Consider the following 25,547-nt stretch of genomic DNA (forward strand, 5'->3'; position numbering starts at 1 on the left):
GGTAGTCATTTTAATCATTTTTCAATTTGGCTGTGTGGGCTGCAGGTATGCTCAGGTATTTTGACAGGTGACTGCTCAGAACAAATATCTGAACCCAGTAACTTCTTCATATTCGTTTGTTTTTTCTGCGAACGTACAATTCATCTTTTGCTGAACATGCCGTACACATAAAGTCTAGCAGTTGTAATGCACTGCCTATCTACATTTGCGACTGAGTATGAAAAAAAAAAAAAGAAGAAAAGCCAGCTAGAATGTGCATACAAACCAAAAACTGTACAGTATAATGCTTCACTTGGTTTTTTAAACACTACTAATGATGAACAAATTGTGTGCTATCAAAGTAGATGGAGATCTGGCAATAATTTTAAACAAAAAAAATAAACAGTAAGCCAAAAATATTAACTTTCTGTGAGTTTATACAAAAAATGTGCTTTCAATGTTACATGTGACTAGTTTAATTACATTTTTAGTCATCAAAATGAGTATCTCCACTTAATCATTTTCAGTTTAATCCACAAGGCAGTACTGAAAAATTATTCACATGGTTATGTTCAATGTTTTTATTTTTTTTAAATGAAATGTATATTAGTGTGCTGTTCACGCTTCAATCACACAATAATTTATTACGTGGAAGAATAAGGCCCTGGCTTTTCAAAAATAACTAGTGAGTTTGAGTTCTCCAACGTCTGGGTACCAAACTTGAGACACATGTTTTCAAAAGAATGGGCGCTTGGAACTTCTGAATATGTCCTTTCGAAGTTTCTCAAGTTGAGCACCCAAGAATAGAGGCACCGAAAATCCCTAGTCACTTTTGAAAATTTAGGGCATGAGATTTATATTGATTAGCCTGTGAAATGGTCATTCCTAGGAGAATATAGAAGTACAAATAATGCAGTAACAATTTTACTTAGTGTACTTTAGATATCATTGTTTTATGCATTAGCATTTTTAACATCAGCTCTTTGAAGTCAGCTGGAACCTGTCCAGAAAAAAGGGTTTGGATTATGATGTAAACCAACAGTAAAGACAATTCCAAATAACATCTAATGTCCAATATAACTGCTGTTTACATATTAAAAAGAGATACAGACTTTGTACCAGAGATGTTCTGTCATGTTTCTCCACAGGAGAAGGCTGTCACAGTAAAGTTCATTATCAATTACAGCTTTACACGTACAAGATGAGTTAAGCTGTCATAATTTTCTCAGCCAGAGATCCTGTGCTGTCAAAGAATGTCAATTTTTAATCTGACACAAGGAAGAAAATTATCTGTTATTCTGACCTCTAATTTCTTGACATTTTAATGCCATAATTGCTGTGGTTAGTGCTGCAACCATGATTTCACCTGTCAAGTAAGAATGAATCAATATCCTTAAGCTGTTTCTCAAATTTTAGCATTTATTTCACAATTTAAGCTTTTTTTTTTTAATACAATAGATATCAGTGATATACAGGCACACCTGCAACTGAGAAATATTAAGATTACAACAACAACAAAATTTCCCCTTAATTTGCGCCTGACAATGTTAATTTTTACTACATAGTTCTTCCTCTTCTCCTTTTATTATAATATAAATACAATTTTGCAATGTGCAGAATAAAAGAGAAGCTACTCAAATTGCTAAAAAGACTCTCTTTCAAGTATTTTTATATTTTAAAACTGGAAGACTTCCCACTTCAAATTCAACAGGGCCTAAGCCAGAAATGTAGGACTTGGATTCACTTTGGGGCATCCAGAGACACAGTTTTGGTTTGAGCTAATTACTACTTGTAATGCATTAGGGTGATTTTTTCCCCTCTCTCTTTCTCTCTATATATATTTGGTGGCACCATGAAATCTGAAGAATAAGTTTCAGTAAATGTAGCATGTATATTATTGAATAGTTATTCCTCTAATTCAGTGCAGATCTCAAGTTCTCAAAGGCTTATTTAAATTAAGAGGTACATCTTGACATACATAAGTTATTGTTAATTTAAATTTTAAAAATCAGAGGTGGACCACACCCATCATGATATTAGGGTGACCACCTTTTCAAAAGGCAAAAGCTGGACACATGCAGGAGCCCTGCCCCCCTCTGTGACTCCACCTTCTGCTCCTCCTCCTCTTCTCCCATGGCCTTCCCCCAGCTCCTCCTCTTCCACACAAGGCCTCACCCCTTGGCCATGCTGGAAGCCAGGGCCAGCCCCTGGTAAGAGCTGCCCAGGGAGCCTGGGCTGCTGTGGGGAGCCCTGGAGCCTCCACTTGCCCTGGATGGGGTGACGGGGTGCCCAAGAGTTGCCCCGGCCCATGTCCTTGCCCCCCGGGGTGCACAGCCCAGGGCAGGTAGAGGGTCCATGACTTGAGGGCTCCCCACAGCAGCCCGGGCTCTCTGGGTGGCTCTTACTACTGCCCAGCTCTGGCTTCTGGCCTGGCCAGGGGTGCGAGGCCTCAGGAAGAAAGGAGGAGCAGAGGGTGGAGCATCATGGCGAGGTGGGGCTAAGGCCCACCTCAGCTCCCCCACCAGAAAGAGGCTGGTGCCCCCTTGCGCCTCGGGCAAGTGCTGAGCAGTGCCGCAGGGAATCCAGGACAAATGCTGTCCTGAAGTCATTCAGCCCAGGACCAGGATTTGAACTCTGCATTTCAGGACTGTGCCACCCAATTTGGGATGGGTGGTCACCCTACATGATATTCATAAAGGGGCAGATGGAGGGACCACTAATAATGGGGCCAGGGAGGTTCTTCTGCACTAGATGGTGATAGAGTATGGGGAAGATCCATAAGCATGTGCCTTCTCCCTGTGCTGCATGGAGCACAACTTTCAAGGGGCTCTGAGTGTAGCCATATTTGTCTGTGGGAAAAAGGGTCATTTAAAGACAAGGATGGGCCATCGTTTTCTCATTGCATGAATCCTCTGGTTTTTTTCACCCAGATAGAGGAGTGCTAAAGCTAGTCTTTAGAGAAGGCTGAAGCATGACCACCTTGAAATAACTCCACAGGATTGCCCAGTTGGTATACACAAGGATATCAGGATTTAGGTGTCTAACTGCCACTTTTGGCACCTAAGTCATTTAGGTGACACTGAGATTCACAAAACCCCTGCTGAGCAGCTGCCCAACATCCCTAGGGATCTATGTTTCTGCTATTAAAGTCCCTGAGGAGACTAAATTTCAGCAGCTGGATATGCACACAGTCACTTCAGTTTTGCTCTCCAGTAGCTCAGTGCCTAACTCACACCTACGCCAAATTGTGATTCACAAACTAGGCATTCTCCTCCTAGTTTACCTCTGGGGCCTCATCTGGTAGATGTGCTCAGAACATGCTTAAACCTACATAAAATGTGCAGAATGAGGAATAAGTGGTGGTGGTGGCCCAGTATTTAGAGCATTTACCTAGGAGACCTGGGGTTCAATTCACCCCTTTGCCTGATGTACAGCAGAGATTTAAACATTGGTTTAAAAATCTGGTTAAAAAATTGGTTCTTTCACCTCCTAGCAGAAGCTACAGCTAGGCTACGGTTGCATTTTAATTTTCTCTCTGGTGCAGTTGCTACTGGAGTATTTATACTCAGTGGAAAAAATTCAGCTGGAGAGCTTTAGAGAGCCCTGTCATAAAATTCCCCATAGACCAGTGGTTAGAGCACTCCTTAGGAAAAGGGAGATCCAAGTTCAAATCCCTGCTCTGCAAAAGGGGAATTGAACACAAGTCTTCCAAGTCCTGAGTACGTGGCCTAACCACTAGGCTAAAAGTTATTAAACGGCTATTATTACAGCTCCCCATCCTTTGTTTTTCTTCAAAAAGTGCTGACCTGTCTTAGCACCTCAACTATAAAAATTCTAGCACCCCTGCTTGTATAGGGGGTCTGGGCACCTCAGTTTGTGAATTCCACATGGTGACAGGGCACCTAAAAGTTAGATACTGCAATGCGGAACATGGCAGCACCCAAGTCCCCCTTGTGAATGCCACCCCCAGTGTTCAACTGAGGCACTCAAGCTGAGTGCTAAGGCAGGATTTCTGCAAAATAGCAAATATGTGAAAATAGTGTGCTCAGTTGTGTGCACAAACTGGCAACTATATGGTCAGTTGGGACACTAATGTACTTTCATAAAAGTAAATATTATCAAAAGGTGACAGAGTGCTAACTTTGTTGTGTTCCCAAATGACAAAGAGGGTCATGGATTTGGATCTGGATCTTGAACCCTCCTCTAAAATTGGGGGAGTGTTCAAATTTGAGGCATTGGGCCATCTATACTGAAAGATAGCACAAAAATAATTAGTTAGGTGTGGGGATCTGGTTCTCTCTTGCTGAACACAAAAGTGTTTTTACCCAGAAGATATTTTTTCCCCTAAACAAAGGCAGGAGCTGGGGATGCAGGGCAAATAATGATTTAAACCCCCAGCCAGGATGGAGGGGAAGAATTCCCTTTTATGACTGGAAGGTTATCATGTTACCTCACCGATCTGCTGATTTCCTGTTCTCACCTTTTATTTGTGGACAAATTGACATTGGGGGTGGGAAAGGCAGTAAGGAATGATCTTTTATTCAGCCAACCTGTGTTGATGATGTTGCTTTGTGATCAATGGCAGACTTTTAACAGCAGTTATTGTACTGAGAAAATGTTCAACTTTTCTTTAAAAAGATCTTTTATATTTAACTATTACCAAGTTAAAATATCAAGCACAACAGTTCACAACCTGCTGTGATATAATACATATGACAAAAAGGAATTTGATTTTCTAGTGTTTATGTATGTATATTTTATGGGGTTTAAAACATACCTTCTTGCTCATATATTGTTCAGTGGACTATCTGCTAAAATCAATTGTTAAAATAAGAAAATGGTATTTAAAAACATAAAAGTCCATTTTTTTACAGAAGAAAGCAAATAACTACTAAAATGTGCAGTTGTAATAAAAACATATCATCCATGCCTGAACTTCTAATAAATACTGATCCAGATATCAAATACCTTTTTATTGGACAGAGAACCTATATACCATTTATGCTTATAGTTCAAATAAATCTGAAAAGCCTCCAAATCTGCTTGTACATATCCATATGATCTTGTATGTGTGATCGCATATGGGCAAAAAGTGAACAAGAAGGTATTTTTACTCTGCAAAGAATACAGAGCAGGATTAGTATTTGAAGTCTTTTAGAGGAACAAGCAGTGATGAGCTGCCAAAATATTAACAACCGGTTCCCTCCTCCTCACCCTATGAGGGGGTCATGCCCCCCCCGGGAATCCTGCCCCCACGTTCCTTGACGGGCCCCCCCCGGACCCTTGCCCCATCCACCCCCCTTCCCTGTCCCCTGACTGCCCCCTGCCGCCCCATCCAACCCCTCCCCTTTCCTGACTGCCCCCCCGGGACCCTTGCCCCCATTCAATCCCCCTGTTCCCTGCCCTCTGACCGCCTCGACCCCGATCCACCCCCCCAACTCCGCTGCCCTCTAACCAACACCCCCTCCATGCTCTCTGCTCCCTTACCGCGCTGCATGGAGATGGGGGCGGGCCGGGCCGGGGCCAGGCTGGGCCATCGGCTGGGGTTGGGACCGGAGCTGGGGCACTTGGCCAGGGCCGGAGTCGGGGCATCCAGCTGGCCGGGGCCGGGCCGGAGCCGCGCCGCCCGGCCAGCTGAGGTTGGGACCGGGCCGGAGCTGCGCCCCCCAGCTGGCCGCGGTCAGGACTGAGCCAGAGCCGCGGCGCCCGGGGATGGGGTCGGGGGCCAGCCCGGAGCCGTGCGGCGCCTGGAGCCCTCCTCGCACCCCCGCCCTCCTGCCCCAGCTCACCTGCAGGAAGCCGCTGCTTCCTCCTCAGTTTTCCCAGGCTTCCCACGCGAACAGCTGATTCGCGGGAAGCCGGGAAGGGGGAGAGAAGCCTCGGGAGCGTTCAGGGGAGGAGGCAGAGGTGGAATGAAGTGAGCTGGGGCCGGGGGAAGGGCAGGGAGCTGCTGGGGCTTTGGTTAAATTTAAAAGCCCTTTTCGAACCGGTTGTCCCTCGTGGGACAACCGGTTCTAAAAGGGCTTCTAAATTTAACAACTGGTTCCCGCGAACCGGTGGGAATCGGCTCCAGCTCACCACTGCGAACAAGTATGTTATGTGTCTAGGTATGACAAACTATTTATGAGGAACTGAAGGGCATTCAGATTTCTTTTCTCTTTTAAACTGAACATTTTGCTCTCATCACTAAAAATAACCTTTCATGTGAAAATTTTCTTCTTGTGTGTGGAATGAAGAAGAAAATGGAGCTGTGAGAAGTGGTTTAGAGTGCACAGGGAAGCACAAGAAAGAAGAGAGATATATGTTAATGACTAAGGGGGCATGGGTTAGATGGGCATGTGGGAGCACAAAAACATCTCCCTGATTTAAAAAAAAAATCCTGACAATAAATTGTGCATGTAACTAAGCTCACAAGAGAGTTGAAGATGCTCATCATGTCACAAGATGTTAAGCAAAGCACACTGACCTCAATCCTACAAGCCACCCTTTGTGGGGAGGCCCTTCAAGTCAGACACAAAGGTCTGTCCATGCAAATCAGGGCCTTATGTATTGCATTACCTCTATTATTGCACAGTTACTAGTCATATTGAACTACTAAGTATTGCACTCCTTTGCTTTCATTGCATAAGCACCTTATTTATACTTTCAAAAATTATTGTTCTTTTGTGCATGCAGATCTGCATTTTATTGCCTCTAATTATGCTCTAAGTCTCTGGAATCTGCAAACAATTATGCACGTACTTAATTTTAAGCACTTGAGTAGTCCCATTGGAGTCAATGGGTCTCATCAAATGCTTAAAATGGGGTATTAGAATAAATGTTTGCAGGATCTGGTCCTTAAAATACACCTTTTGAAGTTCTAGCTCTAAGAATCTAATGATCAGATTTTTTTTTAGTGTCTCTATTCTTGGTTAGCAATCTAAATGGTAAAATGACATTCAAATGCATTATTCCAAAAAATTAGCCTCACTGAATCCAAATGTTTCTTTGATGGCTGTTTCTTTTTCACAATCTACTAGTTTTCTGTCTTCAAGATTAAAAACAAAAAAACACAAAACAAAAACAACTCATCTCTCCCTCCCCCCCGAAAAAAACAATTCCAAAGCCTGGTAGTGTATAAATTATTACTGTTTTGCATACAACAGATGGTAGATATCTGGGGGAATGGACGATTGTGTGTATAGCTTCATCACAGCAGCACTCATCTAGCAGCTGTTGTATCTTCACACTTTTCACTTAATTTTTAATCATTTTACCCAATGCATGAATGATATTTATAGCAATAATTCTTAATAATTTTACTAAAAACAAGCACATTGACTGTAAATAAAACACATATGAGGACAGCAACATGATTCTGCCCAGATGGCTAGTGTAAACATAGTTGAACAAAACACCCGCACAAAAAATCCCACAAAACAACACAACACACACAAAAAATTAAACCTAAAAACCTCCTTTAATGGTAACATTTGATTGTACATTACAGAAAGAAAAACTAAAGTAATTTGAACTAATTCTATTTGTCAGCCTGTAAAGTATAATTCTATTGATGCACATAATTGGTTTTGCATTATCTGGAAATGTTAGGCGTTTTCCTCTGACTCATGACCACAATGCAAAGTAATCTTTTTATTTCAACTTTTCAGTTTTACTAAGTGAATCTATCAGATGCTAATTGTAAAGATGGTTCATTTTGTAGAGCATAACTTGCACTATAATAAATGGAGTGCATATTAACTGTATTATATCTGACAGTGCTTCCTAGCAAAGAAAATACTGCCCAGCAACTACACCTCTTTGACATTTAAACATACTTGACTTTGCGTTTTTGGAATCATCTAGAATCCCAAGTTCTGAATAAAGTCAATAAAATCAAACCAAAAAGGATTATTTTTTAAACTAAAAAAGGATGATACATCAATGATGCCTGGGAGATGACGGCAGTTTTTAGAATGACATGATAGTAAATGCTTACCTCCCTGAGGACAGGATCAGTGATACTATCCAGATTCACAGAGCCTTCATATGTTAGATAGTGGAAAACATTGAGTGCACGCACTGCTTCTGGTCCTCGTTGCTTGTAGCCAAATATAAGGTCAATCCATTGATGAAGCTGGCATGATACAAACTCACTTTCCAGCGCCTGGAAATGAAATTCAAAGTCAGGGGAAAATACTGTTTCTCACATTTACATGCTTAAATTCTGTCTTCACTTTTCTTATTGCATGAAGAAACTGTACTGTACAGCACTACAATTCTTGTTCATACTTACAGTATATATCTGAAGACCTTCAAACAAACATTAAACAACCATTCAACGAATCATATTGTGAAAAAAATTAAAGGACATTACTCTGTGCAACACAAGTGGTGAGGAGAAGGTACTAAATTGCAGCCATAGAAGTGATGATAGCAATAAAGGTTGAGCTTGGCCTCTTTATTACAGAGAAACATCTACCTACCTTTAGATGTCACTGCCAGCATTGGGAGCTTTGAAAGGCTCAGAGAAGGCATAGGATGCCCTTAAATTCCTTCCACTAGCAAACCACTTATCTTGCTTGCCCACAGGCTATTATCTGGAAACATACACAGTTCTCTTCTACAGGTTCTTAGTGTGTATGTAAGCATTAAAAGGTTACATTAACGGATTTGTTATACCAGTTACTAGGACTGGTCGAAAATTTTCCAGTAAAATTATTTTTGGGGGGAAAATTGTTTCAACTAAACAAATGGTTTTGTAATAGTTGCCTCCTTTCTGTCAAAATTTTGATTTTTTTTTGTCAAAAACAGTCAAAAAGTGAAATATTTCAATTTGGATATCCTGCTGTGGTGCCTCCTTGGAGTTATAGTTTGTGTAACCATGCTGAACTAGTAACCAATACTAGTGTAACCATGCTGAATTTTGACTTTTGAATAAAATGTTCAGTTGTTCAAGGTCCAGAAGGGGTCTCTGTCTTTTTGGGGGACCAAGAAGTCAGGGGAATAGAAACCTCTTCCTTGATATTGAGGTGTCATTCACTCTATTGCCAATCACAGGAGGACGGAGTCTGCCTCCTGGCGAAGAATCACCTCATGACAGTGATCCCTGAAGGGGATCCAGGAAGGAAGTTTGCATGGATGGAGGGAGGGAAAGAAACTCTATGTAGTATCCTTAATGGATAATTTATAAGACCCAACGGTCTGTCGTTATGGAGTCCCAACTGTGTGGAAAACCTGCAGGGCATCCCTCAGAATAATGTGGGTATATTGGATGTCACTAATATCGGTGGGTGGATCTTGACCACGACATCAAAAAGCAGCCCTTAGCAAGTGGCTGGGAATGGGAAGAGTTCATGGCAGCAGAGGTGGCTGAAAACAGAGGCCTCTGAATCCTTTGTGGTTTACACAGGAGGTTGGCTGGGTGTTGCTGGCAGAATGCCCAAGTCCCTGGTATGGGGAGAAAAACTACCTATATTAATTATACTAAAACTTTAACTATGCTAATATGTACAATAAACTATTTACAAATTTGTTTAGTGAATAATAATAATAAAAGCTGGAGAAATGTGTGGATGCAGGGATTCTGACTCAGGCCATATGGGAGTAAGAAGGAACTGGAGAAGTGTCAGCCTGCATTGCCTCTTATGCCCTCGGTCTGGAGCATGAGGTGAATTACTGTGCATGTGCAGGCCAACAGACACTGCTTGCTAGAATTTCCAGACTTGCACACATGGCATGCACACGCACCTACGTGTGGAATACATATAGAACTCAAAGAAGAATGTTAAGTTTGGATACAGATGCAAACTTCTACAAAATTCAGATCAAGTGCTCTGTTTCAGGTCCATCTTATGAAAACATGCCTGAGTAGGGTTGCCAACCCTCCAGGATTGTTCTGGAGTCTCCAGGAATTAAAGATTAATCTTTAACTAAATATTATGTCATGTGAGGAAACCTCCAGGAATATGTCCAACAAAAATTGGCAACCATGTGCCTGAGCCACAAAATCCAGAACTGGACAGTTTTTGGAGATTTGGATCTGACGATCCAGTTCATAAACATTCTTCTTCGTTATATATGTGATCTACATTCACTACTGTAGCTCCAGTAAAGGCCATTGGCTTGTCCTTGCCAAGAATGCTAATGGACATAGTCTTATGAAATTGTTATCCATTACCAAAACTGCCAAAACATAGGTTAAATGCAAAAGGAAAGTGAAAGTCATATTATAAAGCTCAACAAGCCCATATGTGAAAGAGTGGCTGATGCCAGAATGGGCCATGGTTTGAACAAACATAGCTACTGTCATTTGGTGCTTGGGAACCTTTTGTGCAATGTCATAGCTCTGGTCCAGGTCAAGAAATCCTGTGCTAGAAACTGTGCTTGGGTGTTGGAGACCCACTGATGTGAAGCAACTTCTTGTTAGCCCTGGAGATCTACAGGATATGGGAGTTAACATTATTAGCCATGTGACAAAGGTTGTGTTTCTTTTATTCAAGCAAGCACATCTGTCTCATGATGAGTGTTGTTCTCCATGTTGGCACTATACATTCTCTCTTTCTGCCCAAACCTAGATATGGAGCTCTAGAGCAGTTAAAAATATAAACGATTGTGATAAGGTTGTCGCATGCATTAAATGCTGCACTGATTTATGCCGATAATCTGAAAGTGGCCTGAGAATAGGATGTTTTTCATTGTTTTATGTTTTATTCCTTTTTGCTGAATATTTTGAATATTTTATGCCTTATTCCATATACAGAATATGAACCTGAAGGATCTTCTGAAGAAGAAAATAATGTAGAGGGCAAGAACATAACAGTTTTAGGCCCAGCTTCTCAAAATGCAACATTAGTATAGCCACATTAAAAAATTTTTTAATATACAGCTGCAATTCAATGAATTGTGTCATTATCTGGCTGAATGTGTCCGGCTAGCTTTAAAATGAAGATATTTACTTATCTGGAGTAAAGGAATTAGGCTCTTAAATTAGCACTTCTAAATAACCTATAATCATCTTTAATTTCTTGAAAATAAAACCAGCATCAACATAACCACTTAAATCAGGTTTTCAGTTAATCACTAATTATAGGAGCTGGCAGCAACCCCCTATATTTAGGTTGCTTAACATTTTCCTTTGTCTGGCTATGCCGGAAAAAAGACAGGAAGCACCAGATGTGATTTTAACTAGGCCACAAATTTATTCTTAAAAATCTGGGAGTACTCAGAAGATAAAAGTGCACAGTGCAGGTAATTCCACATACATTTCTATATACTCAAGAGGCTGCTGTCAGCCCTCTCTCTTTCCAATCCTGGTGCCACCCATCCTGCTGCTGGGACCCTTCCACCACTTTCCGCCCTTATGAGGATTAGGGGGGCTATAAAAGGGGGTGTTTTAATTTTTTAAGTACATCAGAAGCAGGAAGCCTGCCAAACAATCACTGAGGCCACTGGATGATAGAGGTGCTAAAGGAGCACTCAAGGAAGACAAGGCCATTGCGGAGAAACTAAATGAATTCTTTGCATCGGTCTTCACTGCAGAGGGTGAGGGACATTTCCACATCTCAGCCATTTCTTTTAGGTGACAAATCTGAGGAACTGTCCAAGATTGAGGTGTCAATAGAGGAGGTTTTAGAAAAAATGATAAAACAAACAGTAATACTATAAATCACTAGGAACAGATGGTATTCACCCAAGAGTTCTGAAGGAACTAAATATGAAATTGCAGAACTACCAATTGTGGGATGTAACCTATCATCTAAATCAGCCCCTATACCAGATGATTGGAGGATAGCTAATGTGACACCGATTTTTAAAAAAGGCTCCAGAGGTGATTCTGGCATTTACAGGCCAGTAAGCCTAACTTCAGTATCAGGCAAATGGTTGAAACTATAGTAAAGAACAGAATTATCAGACACATAGATGAACATAATTTGTTGGGAAATAGTCAACATGATTTTTGTAAAGGGAAATCATGCCTCACCAATCTACTAGAATTCTTTGAGGGGGTCAACATGCATGTGGACAAAGGAGATCCAGTGGATATAGTGTATTTAGATTTTCAGAAAGCCTTTGACAAGGTCCCTCACCAAAGGCTCTCAAGCAAAATAAGCAGTCATGGGATAAGAGGGAAGGTTCTCTCATGGATTGGTAACTGGTTAAAAGATAGGAAAGAAAGGGTAGGAATAAATGGTCAGTTTTCAGAATGGAGAGAGGTAAATAGTGGTGTCCCCCAGGGATCTGTACTGGGCCTAGTCCTATTTAACATATTCATAAATGATCTGGGAAAAGGGGTAAACAGTGAGGTGGAAAAATTTGAAGACAATACAAAATTACTCAAAATAGCTAAGTCCAAAGCAGATTGCAAAGAGTTACAATGGGATCTCACAAAACTGGGTGACTGGGGAAGAAAATGGCAGATGAAATTCAATGTTGGTAAATGCAAAGTAAGTCACATTGGAAAACATAATCCCAACTATATATACAAAATGATGGGATCTAAATTAGCTGTTACTGCTCAAGAAAGAGATCTTGGAGTCATTGTGGATAGTCCCCTGAAAACATCCACTGAATGTGCAGCAAAAAAAAGCTAATGGAATACTAGGAACCATTAGGAAAGGGATAGATAATAAGGCATAAAATATCGTGATGCCACTATATAAATTCATGGTACATTCACACCTTGAATACTGCATGCAGTTCTTATCACCCCATCTCATAAAAGATATATTAGAATTGAAAAAGGTACAGAGACAGGCAACAAAAATGATTAAAGGTATGGAACAGCTTCCATATGAAGGGTGACTAAAAAGACTTGGTTTAGAATGCTGAAATGGTAGGGCGAAGTGCTGAGTTGGAGGAACCGGGGCCACCTCTCTCTCCTTTTCCCTCTCCCCAGGAGATGAGGGAGCTCCTGCCTCATGTGGTGCACCAGAGAGGAGATGGGCTATTAGTTTGTGGGGTGGTGAGGGAGAGCCTGGCCCAGGTTTCTTGTTTGTAAGCAGTATGACAACACACTATTTTTTCACCATCTCTAATATTTTCCCCTCCCCCACCATTGTTGGAAGAGTTGGTTGTGTATGTTTTAACTCGCATGACCAGTACTTACTCAGCAGCTCATCATTCCAGAGTAAGTCTTACTAACACTGGCAGTTTTGATGCGGTCATATTTTCACACGGATTAACTGTTCTTTAATAATTTCTCTATTCTAAGAAGCACACATGAGCTTCTTTTTAATAATAGAATTTCATATCTTTTGTCTGCTTTTTTAAAATTCAACAAGCATAGTTATTATACTGAGTATGTGAAAAATCCCATTAAAGTGCTGTATGACTAAATGTGGTAGGAGCTTGTGGGAGATTTGTGAGGACTTGAATCTTTCATTATTTTGAATTAGAGACTTTAGAGTTCCCAAAGGATTCTAAGTTTTCAAACAATTCCTAACACTATTGGCATTGGATATATCTGTGTCCCTACATTACAATGCCTTATATAAATTTGAATTATAATAATATAATTCTACTACTAGTTAGAGATGGGCAAAATATTGATTTTTTGGTTTGGTGGCTAACCTGAAAAATTAGAAACAAAAATTTGTGTTGATCCAAAATAGCTAAATTTTTAAATGAAACATTTTTAGGTGTTTTCAGAATGACCTCTCCTCCCCATCTTTTTTTATTCTGATTAAACTATTTGCTGAGTTTGACCCGAATACACAAATACTGTGATCAAACTGAAACTGGATTTTTTGGCAAATAGACTATTTTTTTTCCAAAAAAAAACCAACCCAAAAAAACAAAAGAAAAAAAAGAAAAAAAAATAGCTTTATTACTAATACCTTTAAGTTAGAAAAGTATGAGTAGAGATTAATTCCAAATACATGACATTTTCAGGGTGAAGAATATTGGGACTTCTGTGCCCTAAGAGTCAGCAGTTGCATACGTAGCTCATTTAGATATTTTTGTGGTGGCAGATCAATATCTGGAAGGGACAATGCAAGGCCGAATTCTGTCCAGTTTTCCTCAGTGAAGTTCTAGAGATGCTGTGTGGCAACTTCAACCTGTATTCATGTATAATATAATCAAGTGGGGAAGTACTGGGTCCTATGGGAGGGCAGGGCCTCAATTTTCCTTGAACAAGCAGATGTTAGGGCCTTGATCAACAAATGTACTATTGACTCTGACAATTTTACCACTTCTTGCCCTGACTACAGTCTTCCCTTTTTGGTACAGATTATTGAAATGACTGTGACAAGGCAACAGGTATCCTTTGGAAACCTCAGATATCCTTTCAACCTTTTACAATCTGGATTTGGCATAGGTATGACTTTTTCGACTGTCAGTCTTGATGTCCTGTTTGTCTACCTCTCTTTGTACTGTACATTTACTAATGCTATTCATGATACAGACTCCTTTTCCCTAATTTGGTCTACCAAACCCACAACCCTTTTCTCGTTTGAAAAGTCACTATACTTATGAAATACTAACAATGTGTGTGTCAGTTTCCTGGAGGATATGTGAAATAGTGTAGGGAAAACAGGGTGACGGAATTTTCTGTGTTAATGTAATAATTAATTTCCAGGTACAATTGTAACATAACACACACAACAGTAATAAAATATCTTTAAGATATATCATGCTTATTATTATAAAACACAATGTTCAAGGGCCATTTCAGCATAATCATTCTTTTATGGCTGGCACTGCCACGCATGTTTCCAGCCTGAAATACAAGTAAATATATTTTTAAATAAATAAATAAAATGTTCATGATTTTTGTCTAACGGGAACATAGCAATAATTAATAACTATTATAGATGTTTACTCTTAAATGGCAACTAGATATTACTAAGTGCGTTCTCTGTCCATAATTCAAAAATACACATAAACAAAGAAAGATTTTATTTGAGGGAGGTCTGGAATTAAATTTGTTTGGGGCTCTGCTACATATGATGGAAGCTTCATCTTCAAATGGAGACATCCTACCGCCCAGTCACATTTTTTCCTTCATGTTTTGTTCTTTATGGTAAAAAGATTTTTTTTTTAAAGATGGCACATCCAAATGGTGTACAAATTGTGCTGATTCTTCCTAGTCAACATTTCTAAGATCCAAACTTTTCTCTCTTCAACACAGATAACACTCTAGGTTCAGACCCCAGACATTTCCTGTCTTGATTACTATAATAACCTCTTCTTCTCTGGCCTTAAAACATGAAACATACTGCAATTTGAAAAGAATTGGTTGTTTAAGGAAGGTGATTGTCTAACAACGGTTGAGCAGAATTGTATTCAATGCATTTGGGATATTTTGGGGTCATCTCTTTCCACAGGAGGATATTTCCTGAATGGGTTTCTCTATATAGTAAGGTTAATTAGGCTTCTTTTGCAATGTAAAATGTGTTTTCTCAATAATAATTGTGTGCAACTGCAGCTGTCATACTTAGATTTAAATCACTCTGAATTAGATGTGTTTATTTTGTGTTAAATAAGAATCCTTACAATAATACAAAATATCAAAAAATTACCAACACAGCAAAATGAATCTTTTTTCATGTTCTATTTACTCAGTGCAAAATATTGTCAACTTCTCTCAATAGATGAAAAATAGGCACTGAACCACCCTAACTACCAAAACCTGAGCGCACTAAGGTTTCAAGTTATATATTAAATGTTTGTTAATCATGAAATAATACCCAAGCATCTGAGTAGTCATGAAATGATTCAGAAATGTAAATATTAGCCAAAAATTGTGTATATAAATCATTCTACAGAAAAGATGAAAATTCATCCTTAATAACAAACGTAGAACAGTAACAAAATATGAATTATAAAAACCAGAAACTGAGTGGTCTTTCTAAAAATGTCATTTATAGAAAGTGCATTTTATGCAACACTATAATTTGTAATATAATACATACATGTTCAACCATCAAAATATCATTATAATTAATGTAAATTACAGCAGATCACATCTTTTGTTTTTGAACTACGAAATGCTTATTAAAAAGGCTTTGTTTCACTGTTTCACAGTAGAGTTCTTTGCCTCAATTTAACATGCCTGACTTACTGGCTGAATATGTTCTACTTCTGGCTCTCAGAACACCCAGAAGTCTGCTGGGATTGAGAGGCTGAATAAGACTACAGATGCACATCTGTGGAAGTTTTTTTTTTTTTTTTTAAATGGTAGATTATGATTGATGAACCCAGCATTAGGGTAATGTTATCAGGGACACTTACTGCTTCTGTCCTCTGTGACATCACTGAGGTCAGACCATAATCATGTTAGCATTGAACACAATGCTTTATTAATGTTTCATGAGTAAGTCAGTAGTAATCAGTCTAGCTATGTATGGATAAATTAAACTGGTACAATAATCCCTGATGTATAAATCGAGTGCTTTTAGAATGTACCACAACAGCTCTTAAAAGTAACCTGACAATCACTTTTCCAAGCTTTCTAATTAGACCAATTTTCACAAGTTTCATGGCATTTCCAGGGCCGCCCAGAGGATTCAGGGGGCCTGGGCAAAGTGGGGGAGCTGCGGCGTTTGTACTCACCCGGTGGCGGTCCGGGTGTTCGGCGGCATTTCGGCAGCGGGGGGCCCTTCAGTCGCCCCGGGTCTTCAGCAGCACTGAAGGGCCCCCTGCCGCCGAAATGACACCGAACACCAGGACCGCCAGGGCTAGCGGGGCATTTCGGCGGTGGGGGGCCCTTCAGTCACTCCACGTCTTCGGCAGCACTGAAGGGCCCCCCACCGCCGAAGACCCGGAGCAACTAAAAGGCTCCCCGCCGCTGAAATGCCGGCTGAAGATCCAGACTGCTGCTGGGCCAGGGCTCATGGGGCCCCTGCGGGGCCCAGGGCAAATTGCCCCACTTGCCCTCCCCTCTGGGCAGCCCTGGACATTTCTTTCAATGGAAAGCCATTTCCACCACAGTACACATATTTAGTAAGTATGAAAAAACCCTACAAAGCCCCGTTATTTCCCAATTCTAAAAAGCCTGTTAACCAATAGATTAGATGGTAGAGCCATCTCTCTAAAGCAAATTCTGTGTCTAATGCTGAAATTCTTGATTTATTTATTTCTATTTATTTTAACTATCTATGAATGCATAAGCAAGTTGTAAATAAGCGTTTCTGTCCACATACATAGAATTATAATTTATATATGGCTATGGTAAGCAAAATGTATATGAATATCTATAATGCTGTCAACTAGAAAATACTGAATACCCACATTATGGTTTGTGGTATCACATAAGGATCAATCCAACATAATGGAAAGACTCCCCATTGACTTAAATGGGCTCTGGATCAGAATCATAGTGTCTTGAAAAAGCCTCCAGATTTCTGTGGCTTCCCTGTAAATATGTACAGTATCCATTTTGCTAAGCCTGCTGAACAAATTCCAGCTCTTGGGGCAAACTTACCTCATTTTAGAAATATCGGTACCACCCTCATGCTATATTTTTCTTTAGACAGATTTTTGTAAGACAAGTCAAAGTTTTGGGCTAGAGATGGGCAATTTGAATAATAAATCTGCTGAACAGTACAAATACATGTAGAATCAGACAATAAAGATGGGTACGATCCATTAGGGCATCTCCTTCCACTCCTCTCACAGTTCAGAAATGTTTTCTACAGTACATTTTCTTGTACACTGTCTAATCCAGTTTTATAAGTGCCAAGTGATAGGGACATTAGAAATCTATTCCATAATCTAATAGTAGATTTCAATATCAAGTTTTTCTGATAAATCCATCTGCTTTTTTTCCTTTCTAAGCTCAATCCTATTATTCCAAATTCCTTGGTGTTTATACCATTTTTACAGATGCTTTCCCTGCCTTAACTATTAGTTAGCCCACAACACACATTTAGCTTTAAAAAACAAAAACAAAAAACCCCTCCACATTCTCTTTAAATAGTCCCACCCTCATTCACGTTGTGTCTCTTCTCTGAACTCGCTCTAATTTGTCAATATCCTTCTGCCTTTTAGTTGCCCATAAATGAATGCAGCATTCCAGGTGCAGTCTCACCAGAGTCATATAAAGGGACTAAGTGCTCTGTGTGTAATGATTCCATATACAGGGCTCAAAATTGCACTTGCCTTTTTTGGTGCCGAATGGAACTGCATATCAAATTTGCTATTCATTATCACCCCCAACTTCCTTTTGGCATTACTACTTATCAGATTTTTTCTACCTATTCAATATCTATTTATCCCTTTCAAGATGAATGTCAAATGTATTATCTGCCCGTTATTCAAACTTCTCTATCCCCCTTTTTATTCTTTTCTTACATCTCCCAATTAAGTATTATTTGTAAATTTCATTAATATCCTGTCCTGCTATTTCTGGTTAACTGAACTGTATATGTTGGGGCTTGAGAAACCCAGGCTGACTAAAGACTCTTCTCCATTAGCATTGGCAATCCAAGACTATTTTCTGCCGTGCTATTGCCAAATAAGGACGAGAAGGGGCTGGTGGCCTGCTATCTGAAAAACTGTTTGGATTTGTGGAGGACTGAACTTAATATTTAACAACTATTAAACCACTCATTGTAGAATAGATGTTGGGATGAATAAAGGTCATCCAGAAAATATCTCCCATCAAGAATTGGATAAAAACAGTAGGATGCTAAAATCAGGGGAGACAGGTAGGTTAGGATGATATGTGAATTGGATAGTTCTTGGATTTAAGAGTCTGATAAGTATTCAATCAATTTAAGTCCCTAATTCAACTAACCCATGAATCCTAAATTAGCCTATCTAGTAGTCTGAGCATACCTATGGATGTACAGAGTTCATTTTTTTCCTCTGCAAGCCTAACATTTGGAAGGTGTTTCCAACTTTTAGCTCCAATCCTTTATTAAATGCATAGCATTGTAAATGGCAAAAATACTATACTTTAAATTCATGCAAACAGCTGTTTTCTCCAACAACCATTAATATCCCAGCACAATATCTCTACAGATACCTTAAGGTATTTTTCCAAAAGCAGAAACAAAATGGCAGCATAGAAATCACAGATTAGCACATCATGCATACATTCAATCTGTTTCTCATCACATATTGTCTTTGTTCCCCATTTAAAATTTTACACCTTTAAACATATAAAATGAGAGACAGATTTTAATATAAAAGAATAAAAAGTATTTCTAAAATTTCATGTGGGAATTAAATAATGTGTGCGTTTAATTATTTTCTCCAAAAGGTGGTGGTTTGTTATTTTCTTTCAGTAAGGAATCAAAGAAAACGGAGCTGCTGCTACTCTCATTGAAGTCAACAATAACACTCTTCTTGAATTTGATGAGATTAAGATTGGGACCCATATATTGCCATTGTCTGTGGTAACTATTAACTTTTATAAAGACTGTTAAAATAACTATGTCTATAAAACAAAAAATTCACAGTCAGATATTTTAGAAGGAAAATACCATTTAGTGTCTCCCTAACATTGCAGGACTGTCCTCTTTCATATATGTCTGGTGTTTTGTTATAAAATATGGTAGGTGTTTTAATACTCAGTTATTCTTTTGAACTTTAGAGGGCTGTTTTTATGTGAATCCCAGAAGCACTGTTCCCTAAAAGATATATTTCTAGGAATTAAATTGCAGCACTGGTAAATCAATAAGCTGATGAGTGGCATTCCTCCTAAAAGGTGTTTTAGGCAATGGTCTCCAAGCAGACAGATCTATACACCTCTTGGGTACGCATATATTGAGGGAATCTGTAGGCACAGGTAAGTAGTGGGTATTTTGATTCAGATCCATTTCAGGAAAAAGTTGTTGAGAACTGTGATATAGTGTATGAAATACCTTCCTTTTTCTAAAAATGTTAAAAATATATATCATATTATTCATTTTATCATTAACAAATAGTAACATATGTAAGAAAACCTGCTAATATAGGCAGATGAAATAAATATGAATAATTTTACTTAACACAGATTTTAATTCTAGGAGAAAATGTGTATCAAAGGTCAGATTACCTTTCGAAAGCTCGGTTTATTATGAACAGCTTTGCAAAGTATAAACAAGTGTTGATCATGTGATCATGATCATGTGATCAGAGAAAACAAAGATCTAGGTAGTGGAAAACATTACTGAATATGCACCACTACAATTCTATTATTATTTCATGAAAAAGCATAAATACGCATATTAATACTACTAATCAAGCCACTTTGTCACCAACATAATTTGGTAGATACCCAGAAGGTGAAATACCATGGCTGAAAACAGAGAAGAATAAACAAACAGTCTCCTCTTAAAACTGCTATATCTTTTCCATTGAAAGTATGTTAATTTATCGAAAAATATTTTATTTATGCAAAAAAGTACACTTTATGGTGTTTCATAGCTACAATTCTGCACACTTGGTAGTGATTTGTGGGACTTTTGCAAAACCCGTTCAGAAAATATAGTACTTGGCACAGTAGCTCAGTATTCCTGCATAAACAATTAATTCCTTTTGAATGGAAACTGAACAGCGTCCAATCATGCAAGGAGCTGAGTACTTCCTGCAAACTCCCATTGTGTTTATTTGCAGCAAATGTTCAGTATTTTGCAGGACTGGGCTCTTAATTCTTCGGAATATTTTACATTGTCCAACTGAGGCCCATCAAATCGCTTTCTCCTCAGGGAGCAAATAACCGAATTTACAATTCCATTATTGGTCCTCATTAAAGAAAAATCATTGTACAATAAAGAATCCTATTAAATAAGAGCTGAATGGAAACTCCTCCCCAACTTTTTCTTCTTGCATTTTAACCCTAATTCTGCAGAGGTGAAAAGCCAGTGATATGTTAGCTTGTTAGAAGAGTGAACTTGTTACTAAAGCTTAACTGAAATCTCTCTTACCATCCTGTTGATCCGGACAAAGTCTTCAGGCTTCTTTGCCCAAGGGGGAAGCTCAACATCATTTACAACAACTTCATCCTCTCTGACACCTAGATTATATCCATTACTGTTGACAAACATCTCCGGTAGGTAGTAAAACTCTGGAATTAACTCCTGCCAGAGAGAAAGCATAATGTGTTACCTTGCATATGTACAGAACAGCTGCACGATACTTAAAATTTTCAGAATTTCTGTTTCTCATACAATAAGCATATAAGAAAAACAATCTTCCCCATTTGCACAAAATCATACTTGCATTATTTATATTTCTGTGGACAAGAGATGTTTAAGGAAGAATTTTTATAATATTTTTCTTGTACTTAACTTTGAGCAGACATCTTGTTATAATATATTGAACAGTTTTTGTCTTCCTCAATCTTGTTTCAATAAATGATATGAGTTAGGAAGAGCACTACCTTCTCACCCTTTGTTAAATTAAATATGTTAGAAAGTAATCAGAGATCTTCCACTTCTGTTAAAAAGGAAGAACCTGTGAAATCTTAATGGAAAAGAAGGTTATATTTTAATCCTAATGTTTCTTTGCTTTTTTTTTTCCATATTATCCATTGCATTAACATATATAACACAATTTTATGGATAAAAAGATGGCACATGATGATACACAAAAACAATTTCAGGTGAGTGGACTTTTCTGTAGTCAGCAACATTCAAATATGGACAGGAAGCTGTCAGAATGGCAAAATGTCTTTAAAATTTTAATACATGCAACTTGAATTATGAAAGCTCAGTAAACAGGAACCAAATCTGAGCTGGTATTAATATTTAGGTAGTGCCTACTGTGAAGTTTATCACAGTTTGAAGGAGGTCCTAAGCTGAAATTCAATGATTTTGACACCATAAATATCTCAATTTGTAGGTGCCTATTATTGAAGCAGCTGGTGCTGAATTGCAATAATAGAAAAAGCTACAGCTTTAAACCCCACCATCTTTTCTCTAATATCTAGATAGGGATTAAATTCACTAAATTACATTATTAAAAGCATTAGGGCATTCTGTTGTGTAACATGATCAAAACTGATGACACAGCACCTGAAACCTTAATCTCTTTGTGGTCTTTTCAAAGGCTGCAGACACACAGAGCATAAAAAATCACTGCAGACACTAAAGTATCTAATTAAATCTGATCCACAACTCTACAGAGACTAGAGCAGTTAAAGCACAGAAGGCCCTTTCAAGTTTTATCATTAAAAACAAATATATGAATATTTACATAAAAATTTTAAGTATTTTTAGTGGAACAACTTATTTGGTTCTCTTATACCATTCATGCTGCATGACAAACAGTATGATTCAAATTAGACTAGAAAACACAACACTAATTAATATTTAGCCAATGTAAAATAGTAATTAAATGAGACATGCCTGAACATGCATTATGCTTATTATATAGCTTGTAACTACATAAAACAATAACATTTTAAAGAAATATTTCATACAGTTAACAGTAAAACAAACAATGTAAAAAAGATAAAAACCCTGAATATCATACTGGGTTAAACACAGACTATTTGGCTGGGAATCCTAACTTGTTATATTACCACCTCTAGTTTGTTTACTTGAAGAGTTTTCTAAAAATTCACTCTGATATGGTTGAAAACAAATTGTCCATTTTCCTTCTGACTCTCATCCCATCACTTCTTAGATTCTTGAAGAACCCCTATTTGTCCATTCTCACAGGGACAGCACGGGGCCTGATTATCTTTCCAGAGCTCAGCAAAACCACTCCTAACTGTGGACTAATGAGTTGCCGCAAAGCAACACATGCTGTAGTGCAAATCACAGCCCTCAGAGGTCCTCCAGATGCCTGCTGGCCTCAGAGTGGTGAAAGTATGTCATCTCAAAATAATTAAAATGAAATGGAATACAACAATGGAAAAACTGACTTCTAATTTTAAAAAAAATCTTCATTTAAATTTTGAACAAGAACCATGCAGTGCATATTGCTGATTTTTTGACCGGCTATAACATTTTTATATAGCTGGCTGTTCTATTAACATATAAGAAGACATATATGTCTCTGCAGCTTCTCAGTCATAGAGCCAGACTGGGAAACTCTTGCAGCTGATGTAACTGTACATTTTGCATTATCCAAATAAATGTCCAATCTCTTTTTGACCTCTACTAACCTCTGGCCCTCAATGATACCTTGTGGAAAAGAGTTCCACGCAATTATATATTAATAAATTACCAATTTAAAATGTGATGCCATTCACATTAATTCAATGTCCCTTTGTCCCTGTAGGGTGAGAAAGGGTCAACAGGAGCATCTTATTTACTCTTTATACAATTTATTATTTTGTAGTCATTTAGCATGACCTCTGTTATTTATCTTCTCTGGAAACTAAGCAGTCCCAGTCTTTTAATCTTTCTTCATATGTCGGTCTCTCCAGGCTGCTAATCCTTTTTTGTTGCTCATCTCTAAACACCTTGTATTCCCGATAAATCCTTTTTTGAAACAAGGTGAGCGGATTGATCATAGTACTTCAAGTCAGGGAATAATATCCATGTATGTGAAAACAGTATGATATTTCCAGAATTATTTTCATTCCTATTCATTATTTTGTTTGCTTTCTTGACCACTACCCTGTGGCATCCCACACTTAACTTTCTGCCATTTTGAAAACTGACCATTTATTCCTACTTGTGTGTTTTTTACCTCTTCATCAGTTTCTAATTTAGGACAATATTTTACCTCTCACCATATGACTATTTAGTTCCTTCAAAGCATCTTCTGGGGAACTTTATCAAAGGCTCTTTGAAAGGCCAAATGAATGCTACCTGGTTTTCCTTTGATCACTATTTTGTTGACATGGGGTTATAGAATTCTAGTAGATTAGAGAGGTAAGATTTTCCTTTACTAATGTAATGCTGGTTTGTCCTTATCATATCATGTTCATTTATGTATTTTATAATTCCATTTTAAATGTTGTTTCAATCAATTTTCCTGATAGAAAAGTCTGGTCTGTAATTCCCAAAGTCACCCCTAACATCTTTTTTAAAGACAGAGACAACATTTGTTACACTTCAGTCCAGTTCTTTGTTATTTGGATACTAGACATATTCTAAAGTCTTCTGTCCTTTGTGATAATTACTTCCTATATTGTTGGCAGCTAAAGATAAAACCTAGCTAAATTTATCAAATGCTTCATCCCAAATTTCTAAATAGTTTTAATCTCTGTAAATCTGTAAGGAGAGAACGACTTGGAACTCAGAGAAACTTTTGAATTTTTATTTTAGGACCAATCATATGTTCCATTTTAATACAATGTTCTTCCGTGTTATATTGTACACATTCAACTTGAGCTTTTAATTGTCATACTCGGTAAAAAGCTTTTAACTGTCCTTCTCCATTTGAGATTATAATTCTGCTTGTTGAGGACTAGACAGAAACTCCATTTGGAGTCTGTCAAGATTAAACAAGATCATGGCCAGAAAGCAAAAGTATACCATTCAATTAAGGTGAGCACATCACTCTGAAGGACATGCCCTAATCTGCTAGGATGGAGATCAGGAGAGGAGTAACTAAACCCAAGTCTTGCATGTGGTAGTACAGAATACTATCTACTTGAGTTGTCCAGTGTCAGACCAGGATATACCCTTTTAGTTTATTACATGTGGATATTGGAAGCAGATTATTTCCAAGATGTGCATATCACAAACTTTACAATCACATGGTTTGGACCTATTGACCTGTTACATTTTGTCAAATGTATATCACCCAGAAATAAACTAAACACAAGCATTTACACAAGCTTTAGATGGAACGCTAAAACCTTAGCTAAACCAACAGTATTTCCTGCTTCTCATTCATTTGTATGGATTCTGTAATTTTCCATCAAATAATGGACTGCTACAAACCCCCAATTTCTGCCAAGTAGAAAGGGAGCACTGGTGAAGAAGTTCATGTTTAAAGTATCTTGGAATACCAGTCAAAAGCATATGGCAGATCAGCAACGGTGTATCTACCAAAAGTTGGCCTCCACAGCTCTGTTGTCTGTTGATGCTTTCTATAAACAGATTGCTTCAATCCAAGCTATGAAGTTTTTCACTGTTCGAAGTGGCCATTGTTTAAGAAGTTGATCTTTTCAGAAAAGCCACCAATATAGGATAAAATGCTGATGAGAGCCAAATCTAAAAGTATTTTCTTCCTAAACCACAGCAGCTTCAAACAGTACATGAGCCTATATAGATCAGGATGAAATGGCAAACATGATATACTGTAACACAAAAAGCTTCCCTAACACCTATACCAGCTTGTAGGTATCAAATGGGGCAATGGGGGGGGGAACATTCACAAATCATAAATATTAAATAAAAATTGACATATTAAAAGTATCTATATACCTATGGATTTCCTTTACAAATATATTCTTTATTGTATTTTGTTCAACTGAAGTATACTTTTGCATAGACTAACATATGCAGGATAGTTACTGGCTTCTTGACTATTGCCAAACAGGTAAAAGGGTCCAAACAAATTTTTCAGATGGCATAATCTGTCATGTATTACTTCTTACCAAAATAAATATCTAGTGTTCAAAGAGTTAATAAAACTAGGGATTCTAGTGATCTAAATCCATTTGAGGTCATTTGTATCTAGTACGCCTTGACATCTCTGAAACTGGTAACCTCCTCAGCTCTCTTTCATTCACACATCTAATAAGACAGGTT

The 25,547-nt window shown here is 38.3% G+C and overlaps 1 protein-coding gene across 6 annotated transcripts in view; it reads right to left on the reverse strand.

Annotated features, from left to right (window-relative positions):
- Positions 1-25,547, reverse strand: part of NBEA (neurobeachin) — an 842,868-nt gene that overhangs the window by 56,640 nt on the left and 760,681 nt on the right. For all 6 annotated transcript variants that reach the window (XM_045015913.1, XM_045015904.1, XM_045015899.1 and 3 more), the window contains 2 exons: positions 20,817-20,969; positions 7,958-8,125 (listed from right to left, as the gene is read on the reverse strand). In XM_045015913.1, the coding sequence (XP_044871848.1) occupies positions 7,958-8,125; positions 20,817-20,969 (321 nt within the window). The remainder of the gene's footprint in view (positions 1-7,957; positions 8,126-20,816; positions 20,970-25,547) is intronic.

The sequence above is a fragment of the Mauremys mutica genome, chromosome 1 (genome assembly GCF_020497125.1).
Source record: "Mauremys mutica isolate MM-2020 ecotype Southern chromosome 1, ASM2049712v1, whole genome shotgun sequence".
Classification (NCBI taxonomy): Eukaryota; Metazoa; Chordata; order Testudines; family Geoemydidae; genus Mauremys; species Mauremys mutica.